The 26,242-nt window shown below is 38.3% G+C and overlaps 1 protein-coding gene across 1 annotated transcript; it reads left to right on the top strand.

Moving 5' to 3' along the window:
• Positions 1-711: 711 nt before the first annotated feature.
• Positions 712-26,185, top strand: LOC121524410 (sodium-dependent neutral amino acid transporter B(0)AT3-like). Its single transcript, XM_041809784.1, has 12 exons — positions 712-1,002; positions 9,201-9,341; positions 9,420-9,557; positions 9,972-10,153; positions 12,102-12,212; positions 15,613-15,725; positions 15,816-15,944; positions 16,035-16,191; positions 16,362-16,566; positions 18,731-18,890; positions 18,988-19,159; positions 22,637-26,185. Exons 1-12 carry the CDS (start codon positions 861-863, stop codon positions 22,922-22,924), a joined length of 1,938 nt encoding a protein of 645 aa, XP_041665718.1. The 5' UTR covers positions 712-860; the 3' UTR covers positions 22,925-26,185.
• Positions 26,186-26,242: the final 57 nt, after the last annotated feature.

Genomic DNA, 26,242 nt, shown 5'->3' on the forward strand with positions numbered 1-26,242 from the left:
TGGTTTAGACCCTGGATAAGACTTTTTGATTAAGATGTGCATAGATAAAACCAGACTGAATAAACCCAGCATAAAAACACGGCTGAAAGTTATCAGTCCACAGGAAAATAAACATGAGCTTTTGGTTGGTAAGAAAGAAATGCACTCTGTCAGAGATTTAAGGAAGTCCACTTCTCCCACATGCTGATCCTATATCTGGTTTTGAGGAGTTACATCAGTGTAACCATGCTTTAATAGGACAAACAGGAAGAGATGATAAATCCCCTCCATGTTATTGCAAACATTATCAATCCTGTTTTACTGTATTTGATCTCTTTAATGAATTTCTTTCCTTTATTGACTAGAATAATTAGTGTTTGAGTGTTCCTCGTTTGTTTTTATAGTGCCTTCTTACTGTCTGACATATACTGTTCAATGTAATGATCAATCTGTGCTGTTCTTTCACTACATGAACATCTGAACTGTTCTTTTCAGGTCAGTCTAACACTGCAGCTTCCAGGTCGTCTAATGAAAAGCTTATCTGGCTCCATTATCAATGACCATAGCTGACGCTGTCACTCCTTTCCTTGTGGCCTGGTTTCTGTAAAAAAAAACAACAATAAAATCAGTATCTCTACATTAAAGCTGCAACTGATTGGATGTTTAAGGACAGCCCACAAAAGAGGAGGAAAGAGGACAGGAGAGGAGAACCAGGCATCACTGAGACTCTGCCATCCAAGAAGGAGACAGATCCAGCTTAGATACTTTGAGAACTCCAGACCGGACTGAGACGTCTCTTCTGGTACCTTAGTGAAGAATTCATCTGGATTATCAGAGCTGCATCCTTTGTTTAAGGCTCAGAGGCTTTTTAATTGTTTGGGATGGCCAAAACTGAGGATTCTGCGGTGGAGGATAGACCCAAATGGGACAATAAGATCCAGTACCTGTTGACGTGTATTGGCTTTGCAGTGGGGCTTGGAAATATCTGGCGTTTTCCATACCTGTGCCAAATCTATGGAGGAGGTGAGATGCTGTTTTTGATGCCCTACATCCTCATAGTTTAAGAACGGCTGCTCTTAGATAATGTTTGATCAGTTACTTTTATTAAACGCAGGACTTTTTCAGATGAACTGGCTCATGAGAAACTTGAATCCTCACCACAGCCTGTCTAAGTTTAGTCATTAACAGATGAACTAGGCCAGCCATTGTTAGTGTGCAGGAAACGGTGAGTTTTATTCACATGCTTGAAAACAGAGAACATCAGCGCACGGTTCCTTCTCAGCAGCCACACGTCTTGTATTTACTTCCTCATAGTTACCAGTGGGAAATGCTAAAACCGCAGTCTCCTCCAGAGCTGGATCAGGGCTGAGTCAAGTCAACAGACAACGCTCTAAAAGTGCCAAAGGGTCTATCGACTTCAAATATTGACTCTGAAATTCCTGGTTCCCACAGACTGTTAAACTCAGCAGAGCCTCTGTTTGACCTTGGCTTAGTCGCCTACAGCCCCACATCTTTGGTTGTGAACCACCGGTCATTTTAACACGGTTTTTATGGAGGGACGGACGGTACAGGCTTAGCTCAGAAAAAAGGAGGAACATCCCTAAAACTAGAGGAGAGAAATAAAAAAACACATAGACTTGGTCATAATTATAGCTCTAACGCAGCGGTGTCAGACTCAATCACAGCAGCATTCTGAATTTGGGTCTAACCTGAGGGCCAAACAGGGTCAACATTTAACCTTTGACTGTAAACCTAAATGAGTTTGAGATTAAAAGGTCAACATGATGAGTTACGAACTCAAATCTGAGATAAAAAGTCAAACTTACAAGTTTTAAAGGTAAAAACATGACATTTAAAGTAGGAATAATGTTTTTAAAAGGCAAAGTATGAGATATAATTCTGACACTGTGATTTTCTAAGTCAAAATACGACACAAAATTCAAAATCATGAGTGTTAAAGATAATAAAAAAGAGCTAAAAGTCAAAGTTAGGAGTTGAAATGGTCAACAAAACTGAGATAAAATTCAAAATCATGATATTTAACAATCAAAATGTGAGAGAAAAGTGAAATTTAGGAGTTGAAATGTTCAGCAAAACTGAGAAAAAAATTCAAATTCGTGATATTCAACAATCAAAATGTGAGATAAATAATGAAAATCATGAGATTAAAATGTCAAAATATGAGATTAAATTTCAAATTCATGAGTTTTAAAAGTCCAAATGTGAAACAATGTTAAAAATCATGAGTTTAAAAGATAAAAAAACCAAAACAAAACAAGATAAGAGTCAAAATTAGGAGTTGTTAAAGGTCACAACATGAGATAAAAGTCAAAATCATGACTTAAAAAGGTCAAACTAGGATTTAATGTTAAATTATGAATCTAAAAGGTAAAAATATGAGATAAAAGCAAAAGTTACAAGTTTTAAAGGTAAAAACATGACATTTAAAGTAAGAATAATGTTTTAAAAAGGCAAAGTGTGAGATATAATTCTGTGATTTTTAAGCAGAAATATGATACAAAATTAAAAATCATGAGTTTTAAAGGTTAAAAAAATGAGCTAAAAGTCAAAGATAGGAGTTGAAATGGTCAACAAAACTGAGATAAAATTCAAAATCATGATACTTAACAATCAAACATGAGATAAATATCAAAATCGTGTGTTTAAAATGCCAAAATATAAGATTTAATTTCAAATTCATGATTTTTTTAAAATGTCAAAATATGAAACAATGTTAAAAATCATGAGTTTTAATGGGAAAAAACGAGAAAAGAGTCAAAATTAGGAGTTGAAAAAGGTCAAAACATGAGATATAAGTCAAAATCATGACTTTAAAGGTCAAACTAGGATTTAATGTTAAATTATGAATCTAAAAGGTAAAAATATGAGATAAAAGCAAAATATGATAAAATATGAAATAAAGAGTGAAAACCATAAGTTTTAGTTATAACTTTGAGATGAAAAATTGAAAATATAAATAAAACACAAATATAAAAATTCAAAATAATCAACATGATAAGTCTAAAAGCTCAAAATCTGAGAGGAAAAAGTCAAACTTGCTGGTTCAAAAGGTAAAAACATAACATTTGAAGTCAAAGTAATGTTTTTAAAAAGGCAAAAATGATGATGTCATGATTTTAAATGGAGAAAACTTGAGATAAAAGTCAGATTCATGACTTTAAAGGTCAAACTAGGATTTAAGGTAAATTATGAATCTAAAAGGTAAAAATATGAGATAAAAAGTCAAAGTTATGAGATGTAAATGATAAAATATGAAATAAAAAGTCAAAAACATAACTTTTAGTTAGAACTTTGAGATGCAAAATTGAAAATATAAGTAAAACACACATTTCTCCTACGTTCCTGACATTTTATCAAACGATTTCTACTCTTTACTGTTTGTAATTTTTATGACTCAGCAAGGATATTATCAATCATCAAGGTTAAGTTCACATGTTTATACTGGAGGAGATCTGCAGACCTCATACTGGTGGGACCATTATAATAAAAATATGATATGATCTGGTGGGCCGGGTATAACTGCACCACGGGCCGGGTTTGGCCCCCGGGCCTTGAGTTTGACACCCCTGTTCTAACGCATATTGACAAAAAAACTTTGCAGAAAGGTCCATGTGCAAATTTGAATGTACAAAATGCTCTACAGTTGTGCTTCAAACAGACATGAACTATCAGCACGAGTCCTTTCTGTAAACAGTTACCGCTTTGAGTGAGAAAGATTTTCTGTTTTTGTCCTTTTGACACTGGAGCTGAATCCACCTGCTGAGAATTTAGAAGAATAGAAGAAATAAATCCATCAGGGCTATCAGCATTAATGCAATAAATGCATTTAATTAAGGTCCATAATGATGCATTGATATTTTACTAATTGTGTGAGTTGTTGTACCTCTCAGCACTGTTTGGTTAAGCCTCTTATCTTAAGCGTCTACCTGCAGCAACAGTGCTGCAAAATAAGTCCATGACTGCTGTTTAAAGTCTAATGTCACTAAAAAAATCACAGCTCAGTGATATCAAGCATTTACCTTTTTTACTTTTTTAAGGAGATCTGTTTTCTGTGGTTAAGTTTATGCACTAATCTTTGATTGACCTTAAAAAAGAAGTATGTCTGTTTCCAAACAGGAAGTCTATCACTCTTGGTTTAAGACAAAAATAAAAAAAAAACAGATTTACATGCCAAAAATTTAGATTAACGACAGAAAGTATGAAAATAGATACGATTAAAGATCTTGTAGTTTGACAACATATAGAGAAATGTTAATAATAAATTCCTTCTCTGTGATTTTTATTATTTGAAACTGTATTTGATGAGGCAAAAAAAAAGTTCAAAAGACACAATATTTTCTCTCATTATCCCCTGACAGTGTTTAAAGACATGACTTAAATATAATGTTCATGCAGCATCACTACAGTAAGTACGCTGATTGGATTTCAGGAGTGGGAGAAAATTGCAAGAAAAATAAGAATGTTATGTTGACTGAGGCGTGGGATAGGTACAGAAAAGATTTATTCTGTGAATATACCGCCATTGTCCCACAGGTGTCCTCACATGCCGTCCAAAAATAAACAATGATTTTCAAAAGAGTATTTTTACCCATTATTGTACATCGAACAGATCCCTTTTGAAATAAAATCCTCCTTCTGCTTTTAATGATAAATTTTAAGTAGTGAAACATGACGGCAGTAACGTAGGGGCCTAAAGCTCACTAAAGACAACACAGACATCATCTCTGTGTGGCTGACTGTGGTCCACTCTGAGCTGCAGTCTATTCATGGATAGGATAAGGAGAAACCAGGTATGTAACACAGGGATAAGCTTAGAGATCCATGATTCATGACCACTTTCCCTCTTATCCCACACAGTGGTTTTCAAGGCTGAGTACAGTCATATGTGGATTACACAGAGGAGGAACTAGTTTTGACGCAACAATTCTATCATTTTTTCTATTCCTAATACAGCTGCAGAATGAAACTGTAGTTTCTCAGGCTGAAATGTAACTTTTAAGCCATCATGCTGTTAGAGCTAGCTGAACACTGGCTGACAGGGGTGGTTGTCAGGCATGTCTCACGATAAATACATCTGAGACTCCCTTAACTGCTTTTAGGATAAGTTAATAACACTGAGAGTTATGAGGGCTCCTGTGCATCCTCATCTGACTCTAGATTATGGAAACTTCAGTCTTTTTTGCCATCTGGGGACCTGAATTCATGGGAAGTGGGTAAAACGTGCCCTTTACATTCAGTAGGCCTACCGAGCATCACTTCAGGGTTACAGATGTTACTATTCTGATTCTCTCTGATTTAGAATACACACCTCAGAAACACAACTGTCATTGTTTTCTATCAGACCAGCATGTTCTACTCAGGTTCATTGTATTAGTGTGCATAGGGCATTAAAACTGTTCATTAAGTTTGTTGTTTTACACCAACTACATTCACACAAGGGCCAGATTTATTCTCGACAGGAACTCTGGGGGCCGGACTTTCAAGTACACAAAGATTAAATAAATAATTTGGTCTGATTGAAATGTTATTGTAGTAGTATTTGTATTTTCTTTCAAAGCACAGGACATGTTCAGGCATTACCAGTGAGATCTATCCTGTCATCTTTAATGCAGCAGGCCACAAGAAGACAACAGAATTGGCTTAGCCCCTGAAAATCCCAGAGAATTGGCCCTTCACAGTTGTGATTTAGTACCACTATTTACTCATTTTTGACACTTCTAACCCCTTTATGCCTCTTCAACCCACTGTTTGCAAGATATTACGCCATTTGAAACGCTTTTCCTGCATGTTTTATCCCCTTTGTGCCACTCTTTCTACCACTTTTGATGCTTTTCTTCTATTTTTGCCTCTTTTTATCCTTTTTTCATGGCATTTTTTCAACAATTTTTGGGACATTAAAACCTTTTTTTTTCACTTTTAACCCATTTTTGATACTTTTTGCCTCTTTATCCCAATTTTTGCCATTCTTTAACTTATTTAAACCACTTTCCTACATGTTTTATCCCCTTTGTGTTACTCTTTCTACCATTTCTTGTCACTTTTTATACCTTTTTCATTACTTTTTAATCACTACTTTTTGTCAGTTGTAACAAGTTTTAGATACTTTTTCCTCTTTTTTACCAATATTTGCCACATTTTAACTCCTTTTCACCACTTTTTCTGTCAATTTTTGTCCCTTATGCCACCTTAACCCCATTTTGCCACTTATCACTCATTTTTGCAACAACTGCAGAGCTTCTGCTAAGCTTAACCCTTTTTAAAATATCTACTAATTATGACATTAAAAAAAAATAACAAGTGCTTTGGGGGGGGGGGGGATATATCCCCCGGGCCACCAGTTGATGACCAGTGTTTTACACTAATTTACACACTACCACATGCATGCATGCACACATACACTTCTATTAAACAGACATGAACTTGGTGACTGAGAAAGAGAGGGGTGTTGTAAATCTCTTTCAGGCAGACTGCATGGTGCTCATTTTGTCTAATTGATATATCCTACCCTGGTAGTGGGGCAGCTTGTAACACAGGAACACCTTATATTTGACATCATTTCCTGAGGCCTGTGACATTCTTGCATAAGCTTGAATTGGTTCAATTTGTAGTAAACAGATGTGTTTGTGCTGTATAAACGTTTAAGACAGAGGCACTCCATCCTGCTCAACCAAAGAGCCAAATTGATGAAAAATGCCTCTGCAAGAGCCACAATATGAGTGGTGAAAAGTGGCAAAAATGGCAATCAAAATAAGCTAAAGTGGCAAAAATGGCAATCAAAATAAGCTAAAGTGGCAAAAATGGCCATCAAAATAAGTTAAAATGGCAAAAATGGCAATCAAAATAAGCTAAAGTGGCAAAAATGGCAATCAAAATAAGTTAAAGTGGCAAAAATGGCAATCAAAATAAGTAAAATTGGCAAAAATGGCAATCAAAATAAGCTAAAGTGGCAAAAATGGCCATCAAAATAAGTTAAAATGGCAAAAATGGCAATCAAAATAAGCTAAAGTGGCAAAAATTGCCATCAAAATAAGCTAAAGTCGCAAAAATGGCAATCAAAATAAGCTAAAGTGGCAAAAATGGCCATCAAAATAAGTTAAAATGGCAAAAATGGCCATCAAAATAAGCTAAAGTGGCAAAAATGGCAATCAAAATAAGTTAAAGTGGCAAAAATGGCCATTAAAATAAATTAAAGTGGCAACAATGGCCATCAAAATAAGTTAAAGTGGCAAAAATGGCAATCAAAATAAGTAAAATTGGCAAAAATGGCAATCAAAATAAGCTAAAGTGGCAAAAATGGCCATCAAAATAAGTTAAAATGGCAAAAATGGCAATCAAAATAAGCTAAAGTGGCAAAATAGCCATCAAAATAAGCTAAAGTGGCAAAAATGGCAATCAAAATAAGTTAAAGTTGCAAAAATGGCCATCAAAATAAGATAAAGTGGCAAAAATGGCCATCAAAATAAGTTAAAGTGGCAAAAATGGCAATCAAAATAAGCTAAAGTGGCAAAAATGGCCATCAAAATAAGTTAAAATGGCAAAAATGGCCATCAAAATAAGCTAAAGTGGCAAAAATGGCCATCAAAATAAGTTAAAATGGCAAAAATGGCAATCAAAATAAGTTAAAGTGGCAAAAATGGCCATCAAAATAATCTAAAGTGGCAAAAATACCCATCAAAATAAGCTGAAGTGGCAAAAATGGCCATCAAAATAAGTTAAAATGGCAAAAATGGCCATCAAAATAAGTTGAAGTGGCAAAAATTGCCATCAAAATAAGTTAAAGTGGCAAAAAATGGTATATAAGCGGCAAAAAATGGGCACAAACTGGTGTTAATTTTTGTAGCTATTTTTTAATTTTAGTCTTTAAATAAAATGCATTTTAGTTTTTGTCACATTTTAGTCATTTCTATCCTTCACAGTTTTAGTCCAGTTTTAGTCGATGAAAACTCAAAACACGTTAGTCTAGTTTTAGTCCATAAAAAGTCCTCACATTTTAGTCTTTACTTTTAGCTCAAGCATTTATTTTCTTGCCTAAATCATGGTAGTGTGTTCTCTGCACTCTGACAAACCTGGGGTCCCTGCTTTCTACAGCTGAGAGGCAGAATAGATACAGATGTGTTGTATTTTGACAGATTTACCCACAGTGTAGAAATATCGTGGATTTTCTATGTTAGAGAAAACTAAATTACATTTTAGTCTCGTTTAGTCATCTTGATGAAAACTAAACTTACTTTTAGTCCGTTTTAGTCATCACAGATCCATTTTTGTTAGTCTTAGTCTAGTTTTTGTCATGGAAAAAAGGCTGTCGACGAACATTTTTAGTCATAGTTTTAGTCAATGAAATTAACACGGGGCAAAAAGGGGCAAAATAGGCAAAAAATGTGAAACTGGGTGAAAAATGGCAAAAAGAGATTACAAAAATGAGTTACAGATGGCAGAAATGGTCAAAAAGTGGTAAAATGTGGCAAAAAATTAGTGAAGGGTGGCAAAAATGGGGGAAAAAGTGGCATTTAATGGCAAAAGGTAGCTTAAATGGGCAAGAAGTGGCAAAAAAAGTGACAAAAAGACTAGGCAAAAATTGGCTGAAAAAGCAGAAAAATTGATTCAAAGTGGCAAAAAAGGGAAAAATCTGCAAATAAGAGCAATGGAAATATAGACGAAAAGGCTGAGAATTAGAGTGGGAAACAAACTGATGTTACTTGCAATGGATCATTTCTGAGGTCAAAGTTGAGCTTTATAAAAGGTTTTCAAATGAAGACATAAAAGAACCAGCACAAAAGAGCCACACGTTGAGTATCACTGGTTTAAGCGTTCTGGCTCAAATATTCAGGGAGTTAAAGGTGCCAAAGCAGAAGGTGAAATAACCATAGCCGTGCTACCCTGCATTTCTGCTTCTAGCCTTTCCTAGAAAGAAGTTGCCACATACAATAATATTGTCGTTTAGTTTGTTGTAGTTTTTTAGTGTGCATTGCTGTGCATCATTATTTACTTCACCCGCCTCCATGGATGGGGGTCCCCAGTGTCTAGCACTGTTATTTTGAGGGTCGTGACTGCAAACTTTGGAAACTCCTGCATTAATGCATTTCAGTAAACCATGCATGATCATTGAGGTGTAGTATCCCAGTGAAGTCTGTGGATAGAGGCGGTCTAATCTGCCTTCAGTCTCACTGGGAGGTTCAGTAAATGTTATCTCATGTCTTCAGGTGCATTCCTCATCCCCTACCTGATAGCGCTGGTGTTTGAGGGGCTCCCCTTGCTCTACCTGGAGCTGGCCATAGGACAGCGGCTTCGCAAGGGCAGCATCGGTGTCTGGAACTCCATCTCACCCTTTCTGGGAGGAGTTGGTGAGTGGCAAGGAATAAAATCTAAAATCAATACAATATTTGGAAGATGCTTCTTAATACGCTTCCCCATCTGTGCAGGGATCGGTTCCATGATCGTGTCGTTTCTGGTGGGCATTTTCTACAACACCATCCTGGCGTGGGTGCTTTGGTACTTCTGCCACTCGTTCCAGGACCCCCTGCCGTGGAGCCAGTGTCCACTCAATCCTAACCGCACAGGTAAGTCGAGCCAGCAGATGCTCTGGATGTGTTTATTGTCTATCATAGAGACTTCAAATAACATGACGTCAGCAGCAACAAGGGCATTATCTGATAGAAAAGTACAGCATGTAAAAGTTGTGAAATCTGCATGCAATAAACAACAATAAAGAGAAATCATAAAAAGAGGTTTACTGCAAAGCTCTACATGGCCTTTCAGGTGGATTTTGATAGGAAAATTACAGGATTGCTTTATGAGCTGAGAGACATGGCAGTAAACATGAAATAGAGTATGCTGGGAGCAAATAAAAAACCTGAAGGTTGTTTCCTCTTAAACCTGATCCAGACTTAAGCCTTGAACAATAAAGCTGATGTTGGGTGTAACTGTATCATAGAAATAAACGTGTTGTCACTTTTTGTTCTGTTTTGATAAAGGTTATGATGCAGAATGTGAGAGAAGCAGCTCTGTGAATTACTTCTGGTATCGTGAGACTCTGAACATCACACCGAACATTGAGACCAGCGGCTCCCTGCAGTGGTGGTTGGTCATCTGTCTGGCCAGCGCCTGGTGTGTGGTCTACATTTGCTTCATCAACGGGATAAAGTCCATGGGGAAGGTCTGTTTAACCTTGTGAAGATCATGTAGTCCAGGGGTGTCAAACTCAAGGTCCGGGGGCCAAATCTGGCCAATACGCGGCCCACCAGATCATATCATATTTTTATTACAACCAGCCCACCAGTATGAGGTCTGCAGATTTCCTCCAGTACAAAAATGTGAACTCAGCCTTGGTGATTTCAAAGATCCCCAATGAGTCATAAAAATTATAAATAGTAAAGAGTAGAAATGATTTGATTAAAAGTCAGGAACGTGGAAAAGAAATGTCTTTTCATTTCATATTTTCAATCTAGTATCTCACAGTTATAACTCAAAGTTATGGTTTTAACTTTTTATCTCATATTTAGACCTTTACATCTCATAATTTTGACTTTTTCTCTTATATTTTGACCTTTCAGATCGACACTTATAAATTTGGAGCAATATTTTGACTTTCAAAACTCATGATTTTGAATTTTATCTCATATTTGAACCTGTTTAACTCATGGTTTTGACTTTTTTTCTCACATTTTGACATTTTCAACTCCTTACTTTGACTTTATCTTATTTTTACCTTTAAAACTAATAATCAAGAGTTGGATCTGATTGTTTTGACTGAGAAAACTTGTGATTTGGAATTTTATCTCATTTTTTGACCTTTAAAACTCATATTTTTGATTTTATCCCATATTTGACCTTTTAAACTCATGAATTTGACTTTAATCTTATATTTTCAACATGAAAAATCATGAAATCAGCTTTCTATATCATAGGTTTGCCTTTTAAATACATTATTTTGACTTTAAATGTCATGTTTTTACCTTTTGAACCAATAAGTTTGAATTTTTCCTCTCAGATTTTTAGCCTGTAGACTTATCATGTTGATTTTTTTAATATCGAAATCATTTATAATCAGTGTTAAGTTTTTCTGCCCATAATTCATTTATGGTGAAAGCAAGGTTGATATTTATAGTTGAATATTAAGTCTGTTAGGCCCTCAGGTTAGACCAGTGTTACTCAAACCTGCTCAACCAAAGAGCCAAATTGTTGAAAATACCTCCACAAGAGCCACAATCAAAGTGGTGAAAAGTGGCAAAAACGGCTCGAAGTAGCAAAAAAAATTAAGTTAAAGCAAAAATGGTCAAAAAGCAGCAAAATTAGATGAAAAGGTTCGAAAACAGGGAGAAAAAAAGGGTAAACATTAGAAAGTAGCAAAACTCTGTGAGAAGTTACAAAAAAATGAGTTACAGGGGGCAAAAAAATGGTCCAAAGTGGCAAAAACTAGGCAAAAAAAGAGTGAAATGTGACTCAAATGGGCAAAAGGCAGTAAAGAGTGGTAAAATAGAGGAAATAAGTGGTATTTAACGGCTCTAGGATGCTTTAATGGGCAAAAAATGTTGAAAAGGGCGAAAATGGGATAGAAGTGGCTAAAGTAGTGGCAAAAATGGGCAAAAAAAATAGGAAACAAGAGAATTCTAATGGCAAAAGGGAGTTTAACTGGGCAAAAAGTGGCAAAAGAAATGGTGAAAAAGGACCAAAATAGGATAAAAGTGGCAAAAAATTGGGAAAAAGTGGCTAAAAGAAGATCAAAAATGGGCAAACAGTGGGAAAAAGGGGTATTTAATGGCAATGGGTAGCTTAAATGGGCAAAAAATGATGTAAAAGGACAAAAATAGGATAAAAGTGGCAAAAATGGTGGAAAAAGTGGTAGCAAAAAGTGGCAAAAATGGGGGGAAAGGAAAAAAGTGGTATTTAATGACAAAGGTAGCCTTAATGGGTGAAAAGTGGCAAAAACTGGTAAAAAGGGGCAAAAAAGTGAGCCACATGTGGCTCCAGAGCCACACCTCGAGTATCACTGGGTTAGACCAAAAGTCAGAATCCGGCCCCTGCTGTGATTGAGTTTGACACCCCTGATATAGTCCATGAAATCACTCCTGAAAGTAAAGAAATGTTCACTCTGTGTGTTTCAGGCCGTCTATATCACAGCCACGTTTCCATACCTGGTGCTCACTATTTTCCTGGTCCGTGGTCTCACGTTGCCAGGGGCAACTGATGGACTTATGTACCTCTTTACTCCAGATGTGAGTTTGATCAATTATTGGCATGTATTTTTTTTATTTATAAAACTTTTTTTTAACCAGGAAGTTAAGATTCTTAGTCTGTTATGTAAAAAAGTGACTGCATAAATATTCACCCCCTTGAAAGTGACTGGCCTTATTCAACAGAGGTCCAGCCAACTGGTGCTAGTAGTCTCACAGTTAGTGAAATGAGGATCAGCTCAGAGCAGTGAGTGTGTCTCAGTGATTGTAGTATAAAGACACCTGTGTCTGGAAAGTTCAGTCACTGCTTAATTAGTATCCCTGGCTACCATTTCACCATGAAGACAAAAGAACAATCCATGCAACTCAGAGAAAAGGTTATTTAAAAGTCTAAGAAAGGGGATGGATACAAAAAATGTGTAAATCTGCCTAGATCAGGATGAAGGAGACTAGTGAGAGAGTCCACCAAGAAAGACACCTATGACTACTCTGAGGGAGCTCCAAGCTTCAGCAGCTGAGATGGAGGGACTCTGCAGACAACAACTGTTGGCCGGGTTCTTCACCAGTCAGAGCTTCATGGGAGGGTGGCAAAGAGAAAGACACTGATGAAGAAAACCCAGATTCAGTCTGGACTAGAGTTCACCAGAAGGCATGTGGGAGACTCCATGGTCAAGAGGAAGGAAGTTCTCTGGTCTGATGAGACCAAAATGGAACTTTTTGGCCATCAGACAAGACGCCAAGCAAGAAGGTGGCAGCATCATGCTGTGGGGATGCTTCTTGGAAGGCTTGTCAAGGTAGAGGGTGAAATGAATGCAGCAAAATAAAGGAAAATCCTGGAGGACAATCTTGTTCAGTCTGCAAGAGAACTACAGCCTGGGAGACGATGTTTTCCAGAAGGACAAGGTCACTGACAAGGTTTCTACCATCAGCAACCAATTCTCTGAGCCTGTCCAACTCAGTTTTCTTCCACCAGCTAGTGATGCCTCACTTAGCTCATTCTCTCCACTAAGTGAGAGCGAAGTCACCAGGCTTCTGCTTGACTCTAAGCCCACAACCTGTCCCCTCGATCTGATACCATCACATCTCTTGCAGGCGATTGAGCCCACAATCAGCCCTGCTGTGAGTTGTATCATTAACTCCTCTCTGTCTACAGGTGTTTTCCCAGCTGCTCTCAAGCAAGCGCGGGTTACACCACTGCTCAAAAAACCCACTCTCAACCCAGCCCTGGTTGAAAATTACAGGCCGGTCTCACTTCTCCCATTCCTATCAAAAATACTGGAGCGCACAGTCTTCAACCAGCTCTCAGAACACTTGCAGAACAATGATCTACTTGATCAGAATCAGTCTGGCTTTAGGCGGGGCCACTCTACTGAAACTGCACTTTTGTCGGTAATGGATTCACTTCGCTTGGCCAGAGCAGCTGGCCAGTCCTCAGTTCTCTTACTGCTGGATCTGTCCGCTGCCTTTGACACAGTAAACCACCAAATCCTCCTCTCCACACTCTCTTCACTTGGTATCTCAGGATCTGCCCTACAGTGGTTTAAGTCCTACCTCAAAGGGAGGTCTTTTAGAGTATCATGGAAGGGAGGAGTGTCTAAACTGCATGGCTTATCAACAGGGGTGCCTCAAGGGTCTGTGCTTGGTCCCCTACTTTTCTCAATATACACCACCTCACTTGGTGCAATCATCCGCTCCCATGGCTTTTCTTATCACTGCTATGCAGACGATACACAGCTTTTCCTGTCCTTTCCCCCAGATGACACAACTGTCTCAGCTCGGATCTCATCCTGCCTTGCTGATATTTCTAAATGGATGAGGGAACGTCACCTTCAGCTCAACCTGCCCAAAACTGAGCTCATTATCATCCCAGCCAGTCCCTATGTGGAACCGCAGATCAGTATCCAGCTTGGATCAAATAATCTCTTGCCCACTAAGTCAGCCCGGAATCTGGGTGTCATGATTGATGACCAGCTAACCTTCAAGGTCCATGTGGCCTCGACTGCTCGGTCCTGCCGATTCGCCCTCTACAACATCAAGAGGATCAGATTCTACTTGACAGAGCATGCTACACAACTCCTGGTACAGGCTCTTATAATATCAAGTATTGACTACTGTAACTCATTACTGGCAGGCCTACCTGCATGCACAGTTATACCTCTGCAGTTGATCCAGAACGCAGCAGCACGTCTGGTCTTCAGCCAACCCAGAGAGCTCATGTCACGCCTCTTTTAATCTCACTACACTGGCTTCCAGTTGCAGCTCGCATTAAATTCAAAACTCTAATCATTGCTTACAAAGCAGTAACTAAAACTGCTCCTGTTTACCTGGAGTCCCTCATCCAGGTCTACACCCCTTCTCGCCCACTACGCTCAGCCAGCGAAAGGCACCTGGTACTTCCAGCACATCATGCTCCTAAGTCACTAGCCCAACTCTTCTCCTCTGTTGTCCCTAAATGGTGGAATGAATTACCCAACTCCATTCGATCTACAGACTCCCTCTCTACTTTCAAGAGAAGGCTAAAGACCCAGCTCTTCAGAGAACACTATGCACTTAGCTAGGCAATTCTCTACTGTTGTCCCCAGTAGTAGATTGAGTCTCAGCCAGACTATTCTCCACTGCTGTCCCCAGTGGTTGAATGAGTTTCCCAACTATAGTTAGCTCGCTCTGTCCTGCTCTACTTCTGGGATTTCTTTGCCCAGCTCTTTGGGAATGATCCAGCACTTGGTACTTGGTAATTAGTTGTTGTGAAGTCTAATGGATGGCGATTAGAGATCCCACATTTTGCTTGATTCATTGTTGCTGTCTAATAACAAAAAAAAAAAAAAAAAAAAAAAAAAAAACACAAAAACAAACAAACAAACAAACTCCACAAAAACAACAACGTACATTTTAGGTGCTCTGCCTTAAACTCTACATGGCAGCACTTGCGTCCAATTGGACCTGAAGCACTTGATGGCACTTACTGATGTTGTTTCTTCTTGTCTAGATCGTTGCTTGTGTTGTTCTTGCTCTCAAATGTACGTCGCTTTGGAGAAAAGCGTCTGCTAAATGACATTGTAACATTGTAACATTGTAAGGACAATGGCTTGAAGCATACAGAGAAAGCTATGAAGAAATGGTTAAAGAACACAGGGAGAATGTTCTGGAGTGGCCGAGTCAAAGCCCAGACCTCAATCCAATAGAGAAATTGGCTGGACTTGAAAAAGGCTGTTCACACCTGATCCCAACCTGTCAGAGGTTGGGTTCAGGTGTGCAGAGCCCAGATGTGAGTGTAAAACATCCCAGGGGGTGAATACTTTTATACAGCCACCATCTGGCGGTAGTGCCTCATCACAACCAGGCAAGGGTAAAAATTCTGGCAAAAAACAGTTCAAACTAAGATAAAAGTCACATAAAATCTTCAGTTTTTATCAATTAATGACAGTTTTTATGCTTCTTGTAGTGGAACGTACTCAAAGATCCTCGTGTGTGGCTCGATGCTGCAACCCAGATCTTCTTCTCTCTGTCTGTGGGCTTTGGAGGACTCATCGCCTTCTCCAGCTATAACGCAGAGAAGTAAGGGTTAAAATTCCTGCACTTCCCCTGGAATATTGATATAATTTATGTTACGACTTATTAAGCAGTTTTTCCTTATGTGTCCGTTAGAAACAACTGTGGGAGGGATGCTCTTGTAGTTGGAATAATAAATAGTGCCACATCTCTCTATGCCTCCATTTCCATCTTCTCCATCCTGGGATTCAAAGCTACCAACGCTTTTAACTCGTGTCGACAAGGGTAAGAGTGCACACACTTTTTATGTTGATTTTTACCCTTTTTTGGTTCTTATTGATACCAAATTTGTTGCTTTTTGTATCCCCTCTGCAGCAACATCATGACTCTGACCAACTTCTTTGAGCTTCCAGACCAGAGCATAACACTAGAGAACTACGATGAAATGTTGGCACATTTAAATCTTACACAGCCAGAAGGGTTAGCCAAGGTGAACCTGTCGACATGTGACCTGCAAAAAAATCTTAACCAGGTATTTAAGTTATAAAAACACATCCAGCTTGTACATCACAGTATCCCTCCTCTTTGATTTCCTGTTTCTCAGTGCTTTCCCCCCTTTGCCTGACCTGAGCACAGAACATCATGTGCAGGTCAAACATGCATGGTCAGTCTGTTACTTTCCCTCTCATTTTCCTCCCCCAGGCTGCGTCAGGTACGGGTTTGGCTTTCATCGCATTCACTGAAGCTGTGAAAGAGATGCCAGGCTCACAGGTGTGGGCTGTTTTATTCTTCATCATGCTCTTCAGCCTGGGCCTCTCCTCCATGTTTGGGAACATCGAGGGTGTGCTTACACCCATCAACGACCTCAAGCTAGTGCCAAAGTGGATCCCTCAGGAAGTCGTGACAGGTACCAGCTGATCAGATTTTAGTCCTTTGAAGCAGCGGCAGCTGGAGTTTGAATCTGGAGCACGGTTTCTCACAGATGGGTCATCGTAGTTCAGCTTGATGCTGACATAATGGAAGATGCCACTGACAGGAAAACTGAATTAGTGCTGTAACTTTAGTGAGGTCTATTTACATCACTTAGCAGACCTATACAACACCAGACGCACTCATACCTAACAGGCATATCATTAGCCTCACTGCATAATTAACTTAGTTTTATTTAAAGGCAGTGATACTCAACCTGAGGCTCTGGAACCACATGTGGCTCTTTTATGTCTTAATCTTAAATATTATTTCCCCAGAAAACCTTAGAAAAACCTTCGAAAAGGGAAACTTTTTTGCACCTTTTTTGCCACTTTTCACCCATTAAGCGACCTTTTGTCATTAAATACTATTTTTTTCCTATTTTTTGCCCATTTGTTATAGCCATTTTTTTCCCCTTTTTTGGCCACTTTTTCCCCCTTTTTCCCCACTTTTTGCCCATTTTTTTGCCACTTTTTGCCCATTTAAGCTCTGTTTTACCAAAAAATACCTTGTTTCCTATTTTGTTGCCCATTTTTGCGACTTCTTTTAGCCACTTTTATCCCATTTTTGCCCTTTTCACCATTTTTTGCCCATCAAAGCATCCTTTAGCTGTTAAATACTACTTTTTTCCTATTTTTTCCCCACTCTTGACTGCCTTTTGCCCATTTTAGTCTCGTTTCACTCCTTTTTTTGCCTAGTTTTTGCCACCTGTTACTCATTTTCTTGTAACTTGTCACCCAATTTTTCTCCCTATTTTCGACCCTTTTCATCCATTTTTGCTGCTTTTTGACCATTTTTGCTTTCATTTATTATTATTATTATCATATTTTTGCTACTTCAGGCTATTTTTACCACTTAGATAGTAGCACTTTTATGTTCTATTTGAAAATATTATTTCCCCAGAAAACCTTAGAAAAAAACTCAGAAAAGGGAAACTTTTTTGCCCCTTTTTAACATTTTTTGCCACTTTTCACCCATTAAAGCTACCTTTAGCCATTAAATACCACTTTTTTCCTACTTTTTGCCCACTTTCGCCCCTTTTTCTGCCATTATTTCCCCATTTTTTGGATTTTTTTTCCAATTTAAGCTACCTTTTGCCAAAAAATACATCTTGTTTCCTTTTTTCACAATTGTTTTCTGCTTCTTTCTGCCCCTTTTCCCCCATTTAAACCAGTTTTTGCCGCTTTTTCACCATTTTTTTGCCATTAAAGCTACCTTTAGCCATTAAATACCACTTTTTTCCTACTTTTGCCCATTTTTGATCTTCTTGCTGGCACTTTTCCCCAATCTTTGCCACTTATATCCTATTTTTGTCCTTTTCAACTTTTTTTTTGCCACTTTTTGCCCGTTTAAGCTACATGTTGCCGTTAAATACCACTTGTTTCTTATTTTTTGCCCATTTTTTGCCACTGATTCAAGGCACTTTTATCCCATTTTTGTCCTTTTCACCATTTTTTTGCCCAATCAGAGCATCCTTTAGCTGGCAAATACTACTTGTTTCCTATTTTTTACCACTGCTGACTTCCTTTTGCCCATTTTAGTCACGTTTAACTGCTTTTTTTATTTTGAAAAAAGAGTTTGTTTGCAAATATTGTGGCTGATTGCTGTATGTTTACATATTTTTACATGTTGATATGTACGGTGAGGGATAAGCGGGGGCCTGAGAATATTTTCATCTGCTAAAGGTGGGACCCACAGGAAACGTTTGGGAACTTAGGCAATCATGCTACGAGGCTAACAATATAATTCTCGATGGGACTTCCAGCTCTTCTTGGTGGTCCAGATCATTTGGCTCAGCCCAGCTAGGGGAGCTTGCCAGGGAACTCTTGAAAAAGAGATTTTTAATCTCAAAGAAGTTCAAAGAGGTTTTTAATTTTTACTGCACATTACTCATTTTACTAACTACACCATAATGATGTTATCCCAGTTTTTAGAATGATGTAGATTTATACAAAAGTTTAACAGCTTTATTCAGCAGACTGCAGGTCTGTTGCTCTCCTTGTGGAGAGTGGACAAGTTTTTGTTACTCTGCTGGTCAGCTGCCACTAAACTCAGTACACTTTTCCTCCTTGAACTAAAAACACGTTTGCTCATTTCCACAGGTATAATCTGCTTAATATCCTTCTTAACGGCTCTGCTCTTCACACTGGGATCTGGAAACTACTGGGTGGAGGTCTTCAACAACTACGTTGGCTCTGTGCCTCTGCTCATCATTGCCTTCTTTGAGTTCGTTGGAGTCATTTATGTCCATGGAATGAAAAAGTAAGAGTTTCATATTCTGTCCTCAAACTGAGTCTATGTTAAACAAATATAGACGGATGTGTTTCAACATTTTTGTGGCCCCCTTTTCCCCTGACAGTTTCAGTGAAGATATCTATTTCATGACTGGGTCGAGGCCCAACATTTTCTGGAAAGTGTGCTGGACGTTCATCGGTCCTTTAATGCTCCTGACTGTGTTGGTTGCCTACGTGGTTGTCCAGGCACAGGACTATCCTGTCTACCCTGTCTACCCTGAATGGGACCCAGATATGGTAAGCAAGTGACGACAGACAAGAAAGAATCTAAACTAGGGATGCAAAGCATTATCAGTGTATCGGTATCAGCAGATGTTCGCTCGAAAAGTTCATCATTGGTGTGAATTTCTGCCTATATATACAAATAATAAACAGTACCTATAAAAATACTCACCATATTTAATATTTTACTCTTTCATTGATTTTATAAATCCATAATGGTCAATATAATTTGACTTTTGTGACTTCATCTCCAAAGTGAAAACAGATATCTACAAAGTAATGTTACATGAATAGTATGCAGGGTAAAATAAGTGATGCATAAATTCACCTCCTTCAAAAGGACTGATCCAACTCAACAGAGGTCCAGCCAGCTGGTGCTAGTAGTCCCACAGTTAGTGAAATAAGGAACAGCTCAGTGCAGTCAATGTGTCTCAGTGATTGTAGTTTAAAGACACCTGTGTCTGGAAAGTTCAGTACTGCTTCATCAGTATTCCTGGCTACCATTTACACCATGAAGACAAAAGAACACTCCAAGAAACTCAGAGAAAAGGTTATTGAAAAGTAATTTTGACTGCTCTTTTTAGTCTTAGTCCTTAGATAAAATGTCTTTTATTTTTAGTCGGGCTGAACAATGTTGGAACATAATCTACCCCCCCCCCCGATATTGCAATTGTGATTTGATGCACATTATTCCTTTACTTTCTTTTATTCCCAAACAAAGGCTGAACAATTCTTTAAAAATATGGCATTCTGATGATTTTGACTGGTATTACCAACTGGACATGAAATGTTAGGGCTGGCAAAAATCAAAATCCTGATTAATTGAACTTTTAACCTCCATTATGATTAATGAACGATTATTCCACCCCCAACCTCCAACTCAGTTTCTTCTGTAAATATTTGTATCGTTTTAAAACAAACAACTGAAAGTAACTTTTCCAAGAAAAGGGGAAAACTGAAATAGTTGACACTACAGGTTTATGTTGGTTAGAGGCTCTAAATGTCGGTTTCGATTATTTTTCAATTAATTTCCCACCTCCATGTATAAATGTTGCATCAAAGTTTTGTCATTCTCATATTTAATAAGAAAGAAAGTACAAAAATGAAGAAGGCGGGATTTGTTGTTGACTATTCTAAAAGAAAAGGCACTCTGATGACTGAACGAAATGTCACGCATAACATCTCTGCTGCTGCAAAAAGTTTAAAAAAGGTATTTTAACACAAATTTCAGGTTAAAGAAATACAAAGAAATACTGTTTCTGATTCCCATTTTTGTCCTTTTACACCATTTTTTGCCACTTTTTGCCCATCAAAGCTACCAATGTTTAGTCTAGTTTTAGTCCATAAAAAGTCCTCACATTTTAGTCCAAGCATTTATTCTCTTGTCTAAATCTGGTACCAAATCATGGTAGTGTGTTCACTGTACTCTGCCAAACCTGGGGTCCCTGCTTTCTACAGCTGAGAGGCAGAATAGATACAGATGTGTTGCATTTTGACAGATTTACCCACAGTGGAGAAATATCGTGGATTTTGAATGTCTGATGAAAACTACATTACAGTTTTAGTCTAGTTTTAGTCATCTTGATGAAAACTAAACTTACCTTTAGTCCGTTTTAGTTATCACAGGTCTATTTTTATTAGTCTTAGTCTAGTTTTAGTCATCTTGATGAAAACTAAACTTACCTTCAGTCCGTTTTAGTTATCACAGGTCTATTTTTATTAGTCTTAGTCTAGTTTTAGTCATGGAGAAAAAGGCTGTCGACGAACATATTTAGTCATAGTTTTAGTCGGTGAAATTAACACTGGTGGGAGACTCTATGGTCAAGTGGAAGAAAGTTCTTTGGTCTGATGAGACCAAAATTGAGCTTTTGGCCATCAGACAAGATGCCTGTGAAGCATGGTGGTGGCAGCATCGTGCTATGGGGATGCATCTTGGCAGCCGGGCCTGGAAGGCTTAGGTAGAAGGTAAAATGAATACAGCAAAATATAAGAAAATCCTTGAGGACAGTCTTTTTCACTCTGCAAGGGAACTATAACCTGAAACACCAGATGGAATACCTTTCATAAACAGCGTTTGGGAAAGCCTTTGAAAAAAACTCAGCGGGTGATTGGATTAATGATCTGTCTGTCACATCTTTACGGGCCAATCAGAGCAACAAAACACGTGACGTAGCCGCTACTGAGGGGTTAACTCCATAGAGACCTGCATAATGCCACCAACCATGGCGCCTGTAGACATGTCAGTACACGACTTTTGTCATTTTTGAAAAGAAAACAACTCACTGCTGTTCTTTGTTCTTCTTTTAAAGAAGAAATGTCATCAAGTTCTGATAAAACTGGCGCTTTAGCAGCATCCACGCTAATCTCTTCCGCCATAATTGCACCGGCCTCTTCTCACTGCTTGCTAACGTCACAACCCTGCCGTGCCCGAAAGTACTGCCCCTCATCGCTGATTGGTCCTGTCACTTTCTAACCAGGCCCGGGTTCAGATAAGAGAGCTTTGCAAGATGGATTCACCAGTGAGAAACAAGGAAATGGGTGTATCCATCTGCTCTGCAAGGTTAACAGAACTACGGGTTGGGAGAAGATTTATTTTCCACTAAGACGATGACTAAGAAATGGTTTAAAGACAACAAGGTGAGTGTTCTGGAGAGTCAAAGCCCAGACCTCAGTCTAATAGAGAATCTGTGGATGGACCTGAAAGGGCTGTTCACGCTCGATCCCTAAATTTGTAGAAATCTGTTCTTCACTTGGACACAAAAAGAGAATTTTGTAATATTTGTCAAAAACATTAAATAATATTGACCATGATTGATTTATAAAACCAGTAAAGGTTCATTGAAGGGTAAATGCTTCTCACTGGCAGCTGAACTTTTTATCTTTGTTTATTCGCATTTAAACTTTTTAATGTGTTTTAAGTAAAGTTTGTTTCTTTGTTCATCCCTCAAATTTAAAGAGTGTCTTCAGGACTGAAATTTGTTGTCTGAACTACAGTTATAGGTTGGTACTGATAGCAAAAGTCAAATCATTAATAATATCAGATACAGGCAACATCTTTCATCCTGATAAGAAAATTCGCTGGTTCGCTTTCCGGTCAGGGCCTTTCTGTGCAGAGTTTGCATGTTCTCCCCGTGCACGGGTTCTCTCCGGGTATGCCGATCATTTTCATTTATTCTGGACATGTCCAAAAATCAAATCATATTGGTGGAGGATCATAAAACAGATGAGTGTCGTTAGAGTACTTATTTGTCACATTATAGCTTGGTAAAATACCTGAGACTGTTCCACACAAAGATAAAATACAATTCTTTTTTTATTTTTATGCATGATGCATGAAAAAAAAACTGTGATTCTTATTTTAACACCCATGACAAGTTTATCTTCTCTGTTAAAAAAATAAATAAAAAGAAAGTTGAAAAAAATCCTTTTAAAAAGTGTTATGTCGTGATAACCTCAGCATCCTAACTGAAGTTTATTTGCTTCTGTTTTAAGGATCCTTTCCCTGGTGATGTGAAAAAGCCCTACCCAGGGTGGGTGTTCGCCATCATCATCCTTCTGTGTGTCATTCCTGTGATTCCCATCCCTCTGGTGGCCCTCTACAGACTCGTGTGTCGACAAATGAAATCCTGTGGTGGTGCTGGCCCAAACTCCTCCCGCAGAAGAGGCTTTAAGAGTGGTGATGGTGATGGTGATGGTGGTGCTGGCTCAAACTCCTACTTCAACGGAGGCTTTGAGAGTGACACATGTGGAACATCTGATTCCTGTGGCACGTGTGATTAAGAAAAGCTTCAAGCATTGAAGAAAAGAGAAGGACATCTAAGTAGTAGCTCTGAATCCGTGAATGGATTCATGGGAGGACTGACAGATAATCTTTGTGAACTGTAATAATTACATACAGATTATTTATGTTTACTTTCATCATGCACTGATGATAGCAGTGAAATTCTTTCCTTTGCAAAGCCTTATTCTGCATTTCCACCGATAGTCCAGTCCAGTTCAGTTCAGCTCGGTATGGTGAACCCTGATCTTGCTTTCCTTTCCACAGCCAGCTGACCCTTTAGGCAGAGGCGTAAGCATCACAGTGATAGCAGCGTCGGCTATGTCAGAGGTTCTCAAACTTTTCAGCCCCCAAAATAAATGTGCCAGAGACCGGGGACCCCCGTACCTGAGGGCGATGGAGGCATAATAGAACACAGCTGTGCACGTTCAAGAACAGCCATGTGCCGACTAAAAATAAAGAATAAATCTCGCCAAATGACTGTGGTTTTCTTTTTAAAGTGACTACTAAAGTGAAAAACGGGTAAAACATGGGTCACAGGTTGCCTACTGCAGGGGTCATCAAGTCCTTTTGCACAAGAGCCAGATTTAGTCACGACAGACTCTGGGTGCCAAGTTTCAAATAAACAAACACTAAATAAATATTTTTGTCTAGTTGACATATTATTGTGTTTGTATTTTCTTTCAAAATGCAGGATATTTTTAAGCATTACCAGTGAGATCTATCCCTGTTATCTAGAAAGCAGCAGGCCATATGGAGATAGGCCCCGCCCACAGAAAAGGCTGGACCTCCCTAACTGTCATTTAGCCCCAATATTAGCCAATTAAAACAGTTTTTGCCACTTTTATCTCTTTATGCAACTTTTCGCCAATTATTGCACTCTTAAATCCCTTCTCACAACTTTGCCAAGCTATTTTTGCTTTATTTTTGCCACTTTTAAGCCATTTTTGATACTTTTTGCCCCCCTTAACTCATTTTTGCCACTTTTTAACCCCTTTTCATTACCTTATTTGCACTTTTTTTACCAATTTTATCCTACTTTATAAACCTTTTTCCCCATAAACCAATTTTTGCAACATTTTAATCTCTTTTCACCACTTTTCCTGGTAAGTTTTGTCCCTCTGTGCCACTCCATGACCCATCTGGACACTTATCACCCAGTTTAGCCATTTCTAACCCTTTTTCACAATTTTTTTCTGGCCATTTCTGCAACATTTCTGCCACTCTTAACCCATTTTTAAAAAATATTTACTCATTATAGATGACAAGTGTTTCTGTAAAACAGTTCAAATGTTAAGTCATCTTAAAACTATTTCAATACTAATTGTTTTTGAGATTTGCAGACATTTAAAGCCTAAAGAAACTTTTAAAATCACATCTTCTTTTCTCCTTTTCTGAATTTAATGATCTTCTGGGGGCTGGACAGGAAGCTTTATGGGACCTAATATGGCCCTTGGGCCGCCAGTTTGAACAGTGGCCTAGTGGTTTAAGGTGTGCTCCATGTATGTGGACGGCCTGGGCTCCAATCTGGCCTGTGGCTCTCACCTGCTCTCTCATCCCTGTTTCTGATTCCACCCGCTGTCCTCCTCTGTCAATAAAGGCACAAAAAGCCCCAAAATAAATCCTTAAAAATGGGTAAAATATACAACTTTAAATCATTTAAAATTTTCCTTGTTTTTGGAAGGCATCTGGCGACCCCCTCTAAATGTCTTGCGACCCCAAAGGGGACCTAAACCCCAGGTTGGGAACTACTGAGCTATGTAACAGAGTTACATTAAACCAGAGCAACACAGTGCAGCTGCCACCTAGCTGAGTGAAGAACGCAACACAGTAAACAAAGAACAATAATGGAGCTCATGGAGCATTTTGTGCTCGTTCCTGTTACACATGGAAGACGAGCTCTGCTTTACAGAAAGCTCCAAGGAAAAATACAGCGGCTGAAAAATGTAAACGTGGTAGGAAGAAGAATGGTTCGATGGAAATTTAAGTAAATGTATCCTGGACTGCAGTGGTTCTCAATGGGGGGGTCAGGACCCCCTCTGGGGTCACGAAACACTGACAGGGGGTCACCAGATGCCTTAAAAAAAAAAACAAATTTTTATTTAAACTATTTCAAATTGTGCATTTTATGAATTTTTCTAATGCATATATATATATATGCATTAAATTGATGTAATGTAAAATAAAACAGTCATTTAATGAGATGTATGCTGAAATCAAAAGAATGTTTAAAAACATTTTTAACCCCTTTTTCCATCCAATTTTGCCACTGTTTGCAACTTTTCATCACCTTTGTACAATTTTCATAGATTTTGCCACTACAAAACAGATTCTTTAATCTTTCCACCTATTGTTGTCTCTGTGGACCCATTAATGCCATGATTAAGCCTTATTCACTGTTTTATGCACATTTTTAACCACACTCACTAAATTTTATGCCCTTTAAAACCATTTCTGCTACTTTCTGCCTCAGTTCACCCATTTTTGCCAGTTTAGACCATATTTTCCCACTTTCTAAATCTCATTTCACCACCTTTTTCACCTATTTTTGCCCCTTTAAACCCTTTTCTATCACTTCTTCTACCAAATTCTTCCACTTTGAAGCTAGTATTGCCACTGTTAACCACTTTTGTCACTCTTTTATTATTTTTTGTCACTTTTATCTACATTTCACCACCTTTAACTGTCATTTAATGAGATTCATGCTGAAGTCAAAGTAATGTTTAAAATCTGTAAAAAGTAAGTCAGCACACCGGCATGCTTACAGATTTGGCCCCTGGAAAAACAAAGGCTGTGCCCTCCTATTCTTTGGGTTCTTAGGTTGACAGTATTTATTTGTGCCACTTTTTAACCACTTTTCCCACCTAATTTTGCCACTGTTTGCCATTTTTCATCAGTGTTGAACAATTTGCACCAATTTGGTTGTTTCTTTACCCATTTTTCTCACTTTACCCCAATTTTTGCCACATTTAAACCTGTTCTTCACTTTTTTTCTAATCAATTTTTCCCACTTCTAACACATTTTTGCCAGTTTTCTGCCATTTCTGCACTTAAGTTTTTCTCATTTCAACCACATTCACTAACAGTTATGCCCTTTTTGTAAATTTAATCTATTTTTGCCTCAGTTCACCCATATTTGCCAGTTTAGACCATATTTTCCCACTTTTTAAATATCATTTCACCACCTCTTCCACCCATTTTTGCCCCTTTAAACCCATTTCCAGCCCTTTTTTTAACCAAATTCTTCCACTTTGAAGCCAGTATTGCCACTGTTAACCACTTTTGTCACTCTTTTTTTCATTTTGGCCACTTTTATATAC

Source organism: Cheilinus undulatus, linkage group 16 (genome assembly GCF_018320785.1).
Source record: "Cheilinus undulatus linkage group 16, ASM1832078v1, whole genome shotgun sequence".
Taxonomy (NCBI): domain Eukaryota; kingdom Metazoa; phylum Chordata; class Actinopteri; order Labriformes; family Labridae; genus Cheilinus; species Cheilinus undulatus.